Genomic DNA, 12,500 nt, shown 5'->3' with positions numbered 1-12,500 from the left:
CATCACCATGTAGCACATTCCAGAAGACCTGCTCCACTAACACGTGGTTATCGTCAAGACAACCCTGAGGTCCCGTTATCGTCAAGACAACCCTGAGGTCCCGTTATCGTCAAGACAACCCTGAGGTCCCGTTATCGTCAAGACAACCCTGAGGTCCCGTTATCGTCAAGACAACCCTGAGGTCCCGTTATCGTCAAGACAACCCTGAGGTCCCGTTATCGTCAAGACAACCCTGAGGTCCAGTTATCGTCAAGACAACCCTGAGGTTCGGTTATCGTCAAGACAACCCTGAGGTCCCGTTATCGTCAAGACAACCCTGAGGTTCGGTTATCGTCAAGACAACCCTGAGGTCCCGTTATCGTCAAGACAACCCTGAGGTTCGGTTATCGTCAAGACAACCCTGAGGTCCCGTTATCGTCAAGACAACCCTGAGGTCCAGCACTTTCTATCCAGAACAGTAGAATATGCGTGATGTTGATTCTTGATTCTCTGCCCCAAACATTGTCTTGTGTGCGTCTCGATACAGCACTGGGGAGAAATTACAGTATTGAGGACATCACATCTTTTCAGTTATAGAAGACGGTTCCTACCATGATCGAGTGGCGGTTGGCAGAGAGTAGTCCCGTGCCGTACCCACTACCGAGTCCTCCCATGGCCCCGTTGTGTGCTGCTCCGATGAGGCTGTGCATGTCTTGGTGCCCGCCGGGCATGCCCGTGGAGGGGCCGACCGCGTGGCTCCGCAGCACGTGGATGGCATCGTCCAGACGCTCTAGACGGTCCTCAATACGACTCTGCTGCGGGGGGAGGGGGAGAGAAGGGCTCAGAGGTAAGAGGTCAGGGGTCATGTTGGTGACTAAGTGCTTATGAATGGGTTATGAATAGGTACAGAATGGGTTATGAATAGGTACAGAATGGGTTATGAATAGGTTATGAATGCGTTATCAAATTAAATTTTATTCGTCACATGCTTGGTAAACAACAGGTGTAGACTACCAGTGAAATGCTTGGTAAACAACAGGTGTAGACTACCAGGGAAATGCTTGGTAAACAACAGGTGTAGACTACCAGTGAAATGCTTGGTAAACAACAGGTGTAGACTAACAGGTAAATGCTTGGTAAACAACAGGTGTAGACTAACAGGTAAATGCTTGGTAAACAACAGGTGTAGACTAACAGGTAAATGCTTGGTAAACAACAGGTGTAGACTACCAGTGAGATGCTTGGTAAACAACAGGTGTAGACTACCAGTGAAATGCTGACTGACAGGACCTTCCCAACAATACAGAGAGAAAGACAATAGAGAAATAATAAAAAAGTAAAACACGTAATAATAAAGGTAATAATAAAGGTAATAATAAAGGTAATAATAAATACACAGTGAGTAACGATAACTTGTCTATATACACAGGGTACCAGTACCGAGTCAATGTGCAGGGGTACGAGGTAATGGAGGTAGATATGTACATATAGGTAGGGATAAAGTGACAGATAGCTAACAGTAGCAGCACCGTCTGCGATGAGATAAAAATGCAGATAGTCCGGGTAACTATTTGGTTAACTATTTAACTAACTATTTATCAGTCTTATGGCTTGGAGGTAGAAACTGTTCAGGGTCCTGTCTTTCAGGATCCTGTTGGTTCTAGGTAGCAGAGAGAACAGTCTAAGATTTGACAATGTTTAAGGCCTTCCTCTGACACCGCCTGGTATAGAGGTTCTGGATGACGGGGAGTTCAGCCCCAGTGAGGTATTGGTCTGTCCTCACTCCCTCTCTAGCGCCATGTGGTCGGATGTCAAGCAGTTGCCATACCAAGCGGTGATGCAGACAGACAGTCAAGATGCTCTCAATGGTGCAGCTGTAGAACTTTTTGAGGATCTGAGGGCCCATGCCAAATCTTTTGAGTCTCCTGAGGGGGAAGAGGCGTTGTTCGGCCCTCCGTTTCCTGTAGTCCATATTCAGCTCCTTTCTCTTGATCACGTTGAGGGAGAGGTTGTTGTCTGGCACCACTTCCAGGTCTATGACCCCCTCCCTATAGGCTGTCTCATCATCATCTGTGATCAGGCATACCACCGTTGTGTTGTTGGCCAACTTAATGATGGTGTTGGAGTCGTGCGCGGCGACGCAGTCGTGGATGAACAGGGAGTACAGGAGGGGACTAAGAACACACACGAGGGGTTCCCGTGTTGAGGATCAGTGTGGTAGATGTGTTGTTACCTACCCTCACCACCTGGGGTTGGCCTGTCAGGAAGTCCAGGATCCAGTTGCAGAGGGAGGTGTTAAGTCCCAGGGTCCTTAGCTTAGTGATGAGCTTTGAGGGTACTATGGTGTTGAACGCTGAGCTGTAGTCAATGAACAGCATTCTCACATGGGTGTTCCTTTTGCCCAGGTGGGAAAGGGCAGTGTGGAGTGCGATTGAGATTGCATCATCTGTGGATCTGTTGGGGCGGAATGCGAATTGGAGTGGGTCCAGGGTGTCTGGGATGATGGTGTTTATGTGAGCCATGACCAGCCTTTCAAAGCATTTCATGGCAGCAACTAATGGGGATCCCTAATGAATACAAATACAACATACAGACTGGGTCAGAGGTTGAAAATGTCAGTGAAGACACTTGCCAGCTGGTCAGCCTATGCTCTGAGTATGTGTCCTGGTAATCTGTCTGGTCCTGCGGCTTTGTGAATGTTAACCTGTTTAAAGAGAGGGATCACACAGTCGTCAGGAACAGCTGGTGCTCTCATGCATAGAAGGAATTTTCACTCGTCTGGAAGGCTAGCGTCACTGGGCAGCTCACGGCTAGGTTTCCCTGTATTCCGTGATAGTTTTCAAGCCCTGCCACATCTGATGAGCATCATAGCCGGTGTAGTAGGATTCGATCTTGGTCCTGTATTGACGCTTTGCCTGTTTGATGGTTCATTGGAGGCCATAGCGGGATTTCTTTTAAGCTTCCGGGTTAGAGTCTCGCTCCTTGAAAGCGGTAGCTCTTGTCCTTAGCTCAATGTGGATGTTGCCTGTAATCCATGGCTTCTGGTTGGGGTATGCACGTACGGTCACTATGGGGATGACATCATCAATCCACTTATTTATGAAGCCAAACTGATGTGGTAAACTTCTCAATGCCATCGGAATAATCCCGGAACATATTCCAGTCTGTGCTAACGAAACAGTCCTGTATATAAGCATCCGCTTCATCAGAACACTTCCTTATTGAGCACGTCACTGGTACTTCCTGTTTGAGTTTTTGCTTGTTAGCAGGAATCAGGAGGATAGAGTTATGGACATATTTGCCAAATTGAGGGCGAGCTTTGTATTTGTTCCGCGTCTTTGTGTGTGGAGTAAAGGCGATCTAGAGCTCTTTCGCCTCTAGATGCACAGGTGACATGCTGGTAGAAATTAGGTTAGACGTATTTCATTTTATCCTGCATTTAAATCACTGGCCACTAGGAGTGCCGTCTCTGGATGAGCATTTTTGGGACCGAGTGGCGAAGCGGTCTAAGGCACTGCATCGCAGTGCTAGAGGCATCACCACAGACCCAGGTTCGATCCCGAGCCCCAAAGGAAGGCGCACCATCGGCCCAGCGTCATCCGGATTACGGGAGGGTTTGGCCGGGGTAGGCCGTCATTATAAAATAAGTATTTGTTCTTAACTTTTTTAGCATAGGGGGCAGCATTCGTAATTTTGGATGAAAAGCGTGCCCAAAGTAAACTACCTGCTACTCAGGCCCAGAAGCTAGGATATGCATATAATTGGTAGATTTGGATAGAAAACACTCTAAAGTTTCCAAAACCGTTAAAACAATGTCAGTGAGTATAACATAACTGATATGGCAGGCGAAAACCTGAAGAAAATCCATCCAGGAAGTGCCATTATTTTGAAATGGGTGTTTTTCCATTGAAAGCCTACCCACCATATAAATGGTTATGACCCAGATTAGGTACCCTATGGCTTCCACTAGTTGTGAACAGTCTTTAGACATTGTTTCAGGCTTTTATTCTGAAAAATTAGGGAGAATGACCACTTTGAATGGGTGGATAGTGGAAAGTCCCCAACCAGTTTCATCCACATGACCGTTCGTTCTTTTTCCTTTCTAATGAAAACGGCATAGTCCGGTTGAAATGTTATCGATTATTTAGACAAAAAACAACCCGAGGATTGATTATAAACATCGTTTGACATGTTTCTACGAATTTTACTGGTACAATTTGGATTTTTTCGTCTGCCTGTTGTGACCGCATTTGAGCCAATGGATTACTGAACAAAACGCGCCAACAAAATTGAGGTTTTTGGACATAAAGAGGGACTTTATCGAACAAAACAAACATTTATTGTGTAACATGGAGTCTTGTGAGTGCAAAGATATGAAGATCATCAAAGGTAAGTGATTAATTTTATTGCTATTTCTGACTTTCGTGACTAATCTACTTGGCTGGTAACTGTTTGTAATGTTTTGTGTGCTGGGCGCTGTCCTCAGATAATCGCATGGTTTGCTTTCGCCGTAAAGCCTTTTTGAAATCTGACACAGCGGCTGGATTAAAAAGAAGTTAAGCTTTATTTTGAAGTATTACACTTGTGATTTTATGAAAGTTAAATATTTATAATAATTTAATTTGAATTTGGCACTCTGCAATTTCACCGGATGTTGGCCAGGTGTCCCGCTAGCGGCATGCCTTTCCATAACAGGTTTGAACTGACTTGCCTAGTTAAATAAAAGTTAAATACAATTATTGTTGGGTTATACAGCTCGCTGGGTGCGGTCTTAGTGGCAGCATCGGTTTGTGGTGGTAAATAGACAGCTATACAAAAAATATAGACGAAAACTATCTTGGTAAATAGTATGGTCTACAGCAGGGGAATTCAACTCTTACCCTATGAGGTCCAGAGCCTGCTGGTTTTCTGTTCTACCTGATAATTAATTGTCACCCAGCTGGTGTGCCAGGTCTAAATCAGTCCCTGATTAGAGGGGAACAATGAAAATTAGCAGTGGAACTGGCTTCAATTCCAGAGTTGAGTTTGAGGGCTTTACAGCATGAGGTACTCTAACTCAGGTGAGCATAACCTCTCCTTAATATCAGAGATCACACACTAGCTGTTGTTAATAGAGACACACACCTTCACCCTTGATCTGATACTGCCATTCTGTCTTGCAGATGCACAGAAAAACCATCTAAACTCAGCAAACTATCAGCTGTGTTTATTTTCAGAAAATGTAAATATAATAAATGTAAATATACACATTATAAATGTGTAAATATTTGTATGAACATAAGATTCAACAACAGAGACATAAACTGAACAAGTTCCACAGACATGTGACTAACAGAAATGGAATAATGTGTCCCTGAACAGTAACAGTCATTATCTGGTGTGGCCACCAGCTGCATTAAGTACTGCAGTGTATCTCCTCCTCATGGACTGCACCAGATTTGCCAGTTCTTGCTGTGAGATGTTACCCCACTCTTCCACCAAGGCACCTGCAAGTTCCCAGACATTTCTGGGGGGAATGGTCCTAGCTCTCACCCTCCGATCCAATAGGTCCCAGACGTGCTCAATGGGATTGAGATCTGGGCTCTTCGCTGGCCATGGCAGAACACGGACATTCCTGTCTTGCAGGAAATCACGCACAGAGCGAGCAGTATGGCTGGTGGCATTGTCATGCTGGAGGGTCATGTCAGGATGAGCCTGCAGGAAGGGTACCACATGAGGGAGGAGGATGTCTTTCCTGTAACGCACAGAGTTGAGATTGCCTGAAATGATAACAAGCTCAGTCCGATGATGCTGTGACACACCGCCCCAGACCATGACGGACCCTCCACCTCCAAATCGATCCCGCTCCAGAGTACAGGCCTCAGTGTAACGCTCAGTCCTTCGACGATAAACGCGAATCCGACCATCCCCCCTGGTGAGACACAACCGCGACTTGTCAGTGAAGAGCACTTTTTGCCAATCCTGTTTGGTCCAGAGACGGTGGGTTTGTGCCGATAGGCGACGTTGTTGCTGGTGATGTCTGGTGAGGACCTGCCTTACAACAGGCCTACAAGCCCTCAGTCCAGCCTCTCTCAGCCTATTGCGGACAGTCAGAGCACTGGAGGAGGGATTGTGCATTCCTGGTGTAACTCGGGCAGTTGTTGTTGCCATCCTTTACCTGTCCCGCAGGTGTGATGTTTGGATGTACTGATCCTGTGCAGGTGTTGTTACAAGTGGTCTGCCACTGCGAGGACAATCAGCTGTCCGTCCTGTCTCCCTGTAGCGCTGTCTTAGGCGTCTCACAGTACGGACATTGCAATTTATTGCCCTGGCTGCATCTGCAGTCATCATGCCTCCTTGCAGCATGACTAAGGCACGTTCACACAGATGAGCATGGACCCTGGGCATCTTTCTTTTGGTGTCAGTAGAAAGGCCTCTTTAGTGTCCTAAGTTTTCATAACTGTAACCTTAATTGTCTGTAAGCTGTTAGTGTCTTAACGACTGTTCCACAGGAGCATGTTCATTAATTGTTTATGGTTCATTGAACAAGCATGGAGAAACAGTGTTTAAACCCTTTACAATGAAGATCTGTGAAGTTATTTGGATTTTTACGAATTATCTTTGAAAGACCAGGTCCTGAAAAAGGGACGTTTGTTGTTGTTGTTGAGTTTATAATATTATCCAAGTCCAGGATATTACAGGTCTTCAGGTCCCAGTGATAGGATAGTCTCCAACGGAGCTCATCCAGTTTGTTTCCGGTGATCTGTACATTCTCCAATAGAACAGAAGGGCAGGATTATTTACTCGTCTCCATAGTTTCGTCAGGGTGCACCCACGTTGGCCTCTATATTGTCGTCTCTTTCTCTTCTGAGTGTCCGAGATTAGGGCCTTATGTCCTGGGTGAGCAGTACGTCCTGCACCGGCCGACTCGTTGAAGTAGAACTCTTCATCAAATCAAATCGAGGTTTAGTGATCGCTGTTCTGATGTCCACAATTTTTTTTCTTCTTCCCGGTAGGAAACGACGGCGGAAACTTATTTTTTGTATATAATGTTAAGATCAGCGCACAAAGAAAACACACCAAATAGCAGACTTGGTCAGGAGCCTGGAAAATGGCCGCTGTACATTCCAGCGCCATCCTGTATGTATTGACTGATAAGACTTCATTCTGTTATGAATGTGTTATTAGAAACTGGGTGGTTCTGAGCCATGAGTGCTGATTGGTATACCACGGGTATGACAAAACATTTATTTTTACTGCTCTAATTTAGGTTGGTAACCAGTTTATAATAGCAATAAGGCACCTCTGGGGTTTGTGGTATATGGCCAATATACCACGACTAAGGGCTGTATGCAGGCACTCCGCAACATAAGAACCCCCTCGGGACTTACTGCTTAATTATGACACCAATAGGACTCTGCTGCAGTGGGGAAGGTGAGGGGTCAGGGGTTAAAGGTTGCATTGTTGACATAGGCAGCATTATGAATGTGATACGAATGTCTTATGAAGATCTTATGTAGTCTTACCAGAGAGTGTAGAGGAGCCTCATAGTTGGGGGAGGAAGGACCTTGTCCTCCGTTCCTGGACCACATAGCAGAACTAGCAACTAGGAGAGGACACAAGGAGATGAAGACATGAGGAGACGAGGAGATGAGGACAGAGTGAGCACAGGAAGGACATGGGACTAGAAACTATCCCATTTTGTCAGTATCCCAATACGATTCATATACTCTCTGATGGAAATACCGCCCTAAACACAAACTGTTCAGTTGAATTCAAAGTTAGCTGGACATCAAAATTCAAGTCAGCGGAACAGTTGAGAAGTACGTAAATGTTGGTCGACATTAGAACAACACACCGAATTGGCCCTTGGTAATAATGAGCTCTATATTAAGGTCATGCTATTCAACGTTAAACCAGTAAACCCTGGAGCATTTTGGGAGAAATGAGTTATTTGTGACGCTAAAACATGGTTGACTCAGAGCTTTTTTTTTGTTTGTTTTTTGTTTGTCTTGTTCCCGTCTGTGTCTCGACTTTTCATTCATGGCTTTCCTCTGCTTCTCACGCAGCTTTTGTCTGGTTGTCCCTGACCTATACGCAAACTGTGATCATTAACTGGTGGAGGTTGTCGGTGTGTGTGTGTCGGTGTGTGTGTGTCGGTGTGTGTGTGTCGGTGTGTGTGTGTGTGTGTGTGTGTGTGTGTGTGTGTGTTTGTTTGTGAAACACTATTCCTAAAGGAGAGGATATTGTGGGCGTCGCCGGGGCGCCTGGGAGCAGGTAGGGAACAAAGGCCATTGATAGGCCGGAGAGCTATGTTATGCTAATCACCTCCACATCCTCTTTTGTTGTGTTGTTCTTCAGAAGTTAAAGACCCATGGAGCCCCCACCTAGACCACCACTGAGTGTGTGGTGTGAGTGTGTGTGTATGTTATGTGTTTGTATGTTATGTTATGTATGTGTGTGTTTGTGAGTGTTCCTGTGTGTGTGTGTGTGTGTGTGTGTGTGTGTGTGTGTGTGTGTGTGTGTGTGTGTGTGTGTGTGTGTGTGTGTGTGTGTGTGTGTGCGCGTGTGTATGTGTATATGTGTGTGTGTGTGTGTATATGTGTGTGTGTTCCTGTGTGTGTGTGTGTGTGTGTGTGTGTGTGTGCGTGTGCGCGTGCGTGTGCGTGTGCGTGTGTATATGTGTGTGTGTTCCTGTGTGTGTGTGTGTGTGTGTGTGTGTGTATATGTGTGTGTGTTCCTGTGTGTGTGTGTGTGTGTGTATATGTGTGTGTGTTCCTGTGTGTGTGTGTGTGTGTGTGTATATGTGTGTGTGTTCCTGTGTGTGTGTGTTCCTGTGTGTGTGTGTGTGTGTGTGTGTGTGTGTGTGTGTATATGTGTGTGTGTTCCTGTGTGTGTGTAGCAGCAGTGTAGCTATGAACCAAGGCCTTATTCATCCTCCTCTCCTCCAGACCGACGGCTTCCATTTCCCTTCCTAATACCGATTAGACCTAATTATCTTGTTTTCTATCTTTCATGTATACACACATTTATACACGAGACCCACTTTATTTTATCATCAAACCTAATTTACATATGTTAATGAGCCAATCATTACCTCAAACATTCATGTGCAAATAAAACAAAATATATTATTTGGGGGGGGGGACAAATGATTAAATCCATGATTTCTTTAATTCAAACTAACTTCCCTAGGTTTAAATAGCAGTCTGCAGTTTGTCCGTAATCAGGCTGGTTTTGTGTCTAATAACAGAGAGAACAACGTTAAACACCAATTATGTTCGCAGGCATTTCCCTGGTGTTAACTTTATTATTACTTTATGATGCTGAATCACACACACACACACACACACACACACACACACACACACACACACACACACACAGAGACAGACACACACACACACACACAGTAAGACAGAGACACACACATGCACACACACACGCACACACACACGCAGTAAGACAGAGACACAGCGCTGCTGCTTTTTGAAATGAATTTCTGAAGTGCGTTTGTAATTAAGTCTCAGTCATCAACATACGAAATATCAAACACTGTGTAGCAGCAGCGACAATTAATAGTGATAAGGAGAAAGCAATTTCTCACCAAGGAGCAGCGGAGGATTTGCATCGTTAGTCTGGATGAACAGTAACACGCGAAAACAAAACATAAAGGACGGGCAGAGGAAGATTCAAGTGTTTTTTTGTAAACTGGACGGGAGGCTTAAATTAAATCATTTCTCAGTGATGAACTAACAGGAAGTAGCTCATGAAAGTCAGTGGCCAATCTTCAGGGATGTTACGCCGAGAGGCCCTTCCCAATACCGGGGCCAACAGCTGTACTATACACATCGGTATATATATACTCCGTTTGGATGCCTCCCAAGGTATTTTCTCCCCCATTTCTCTACCATTAGAGCTAAGGTCTTAAACACTACAATGTGAGCATGGACCAGGCTTTGTTGTAGTCTTAAACACTACAATGTGAGACTGGACCAGGCTATGTTGTAGTGCTGATTGGACTGAACCAGGCTATGTTGTAGTCTTAAACACTACAATGTGAGACTGAACCAGGCTATGTTGTAGTGCTGATTGGACTGGACCAGGCTATGTTGTAGTCTTAAACACTACAATGTGAGACTGGACCAGGCTATGTTGTAGTGCTGATTGGACTGGACCAGGCTATGTTGTAGTCTAAAACACTACAATGTGAGACTATGTTGTAGTGCTGATTGGACTGGACCAGGCTATGTTGTAGTCTTAAACAGTACAATGTGAGACTGGACCAGGCTTTGTTGTAGTCTTAAACACTACAATGTGAGACTGAACCAGGCTATGTTGTAGTCTTAAACACTACAATGTGAGACTGAACCAGGCTATGTTGTAGTCTTAAACACTACAATATGAGACTGGACCAGGCTATGTTGTAGTCTAAAACACTACAATGTGAGAATGGACCAGGCTATGTTGTAGTCTAAAACACTACAATGTGAGACTGAAGTCTACAAAGATCTGTTTCACTTGTATAATAGTGACATGAATTGCTTCCTGATTTTAAAGTGTTTAACCTGTGAAGTGTAGACATTGATTGACGCTTAAGGCTCTAATTACAGTTAAAATGGTTCACTTCCTGGTGTTCCCCTTAAAGGAGCCAGATGAATGTTGAAATCCGTAGATAAAGGGAGGTCGAAGTTTAAACTGAGATGTACCTGTGAGTGAGGGGGGAGAGCCCACCGGGGTCGACGGGTTGGACGAGAAACTGTTGTTCGTGTGGTCTGGAGAGTAGATCTGAAAACAACCAATAAAATCACAGGCAGACAGTCAATACGTGGATGTGGATTAGGTTGAGGTGTGTGTGTATTGGCTAGGGGTGTAGGTTGAGGTGTGTGTGTATTAGGTTGAGGTGTGTGTGTATTGGCTAGGGGTGTAGGTTGAGGTGTGTGTGTATTAGGTTGAGGTGTGTGTGTGTGTGTGTGTGTGTGTGTGTGTATTTTAGGTTGAGGTGTGTGTGTGTGTGTGTGTGTGTGTGTGTGTGTGTGTGTGTGTGTGTGTGTGTGTGTGTGTGTGTGTGTGTGTGTGTGTGTGTGTGTGTGTGTGTGTGTGTGTGTGTGTTGGGTAGGGGTGTAGGTTGAGGTGTGTGTGTGGATTGGCTAGGGGTGTAGGTTGAGGTGTGTGTGTGTGTGTGTGTGTGTGTGGATTGGGTAGGGGTGTAGGTTGAGGTGTGTGTGTGTGTGTGGATTGGCTAGGGGTATAGGTTGAGGTGTGTGTGTATTGTAGGTTGAGGTGTGTGTATGTGTGTGTGTGTGTGTGTATTGATTAGTGGTGTAGGTTGAGGTGTGTGTGTGTGTATTGATTAGGGGTGTAGGTTGAGGTGTGTGTGTGTATTGTAGGTTAAGGTGTGTGTTCTCTACTCACCGAAGCGAGAGCCTTCCCCAGGGCATCTCCTGTCTGAGAGCTGGCCGGTGCCCCGCTCTGTGCCCGGTTAGCTGTCACACACACACAGACACAGACACAGACACACACACACACACACACACACACACACACACACACACACACACACACACACACACACACACACACACACACACACACACACACACACACACACACACAGAGGAAAGAGAAGTGGGATTATGTAAATAAGGATGGTATTCCTTCCAATAATGCTCCCCCCTTTCATCCATCCATCCCTCTCTCTATTTATCCCTCCATCCCTCTCTCTATTCATCCCTCCATTCATCTCTCTATTCATCCCTCCATCCATCTCTCTATTCATCCCTCCATCCATCTCTCTATTCATCCCTCCATCCATCTCTCTATTCATCCCTCCATCCATCTCTCTATTCATCCCTCCATCTCTCTATTCAACCCACCCCCAGGTCCAGCTGTCACGTCCACAGGCCAAGCCTTCCAGCACATTGACCACAGCTCTATGACCGGTATGTGTGTGTGTGTGTGTGTGTGTGTGTGTGTGTGTGTGTGTGTGTGTGTGTAGTGACAGGCGAGTGTCTGGGCAGGAAGTGAGTAAAGCAGTGCTCAGAGGACCACCCACGTCACTCTCACACCCTGTCGATTTATTACCCAAGTGACCATGTAACTCTTTTACAACATACAGAAGAGCGCTGGTTATCAAGGGGCAAAGTATTGACATGTTTTTATAAATTGAGAGACGAGATTAAAGTTTTCTTTACTGACCATAATTTTCACATGTCTGACCGCTTGCATGATGACGAGTTTCTCACACGACTGGCCTATCTGGGTGATGTTTTTTCTCACCTGAATGATCTGAATCTAGGATTACAGGGACTCTCCGCAACTATATTCAATGTGCGGGACAAAATGGAGGCTATGATTAAGAAGTTGGAGCTCTTCTCTGTCTGCATTAACAAGGACAACACACAGGTCTTTCCATCATTGTAGGATTTTTTTGTGTGCAAATGAACTCAAGCTTACGGACAATGTCAAATGTGATTTAGCGAAGCACCTGAGTGAGTTGGGTGCGCAATTACGCAGGTACTTTCCCAAAACGGACGACACAA

General features: G+C 45.4%; 1 protein-coding gene across 5 annotated transcripts in view; it reads right to left on the bottom strand.

Annotated features, from left to right (window-relative positions):
* LOC106572331 (transcription factor 4) overlaps positions 1–12,500 on the bottom strand; it is a 536,793-nt gene that overhangs the window by 59,542 nt on the left and 464,751 nt on the right. For 4 of the 5 annotated variants that reach the window (XM_082956962.1, XM_082956953.1, XM_082956963.1 and 1 more), the window contains 4 exons: positions 11,374–11,445; positions 10,668–10,746; positions 7,485–7,564; positions 591–794 (listed from right to left, as the gene is read on the bottom strand). In XM_082956962.1, the coding sequence (XP_082813088.1) occupies positions 591–794; positions 7,485–7,564; positions 10,668–10,746; positions 11,374–11,445 (435 nt within the window). The remainder of the gene's footprint in view (positions 1–590; positions 795–7,484; positions 7,565–10,667; positions 10,747–11,373; positions 11,446–12,500) is intronic. The other variant, XM_082956961.1, reaches the window with a different exon arrangement.

Source organism: Salmo salar, chromosome 01 (genome assembly GCF_965601325.2).
Source record: "Salmo salar chromosome 01, fSalSal1, whole genome shotgun sequence".
Taxonomy (NCBI): domain Eukaryota; kingdom Metazoa; phylum Chordata; class Actinopteri; order Salmoniformes; family Salmonidae; genus Salmo; species Salmo salar.
The sequence above is the reverse complement of the archived record's forward strand: the minus strand, read 5'-3'. Positions and strand labels throughout refer to the sequence as shown.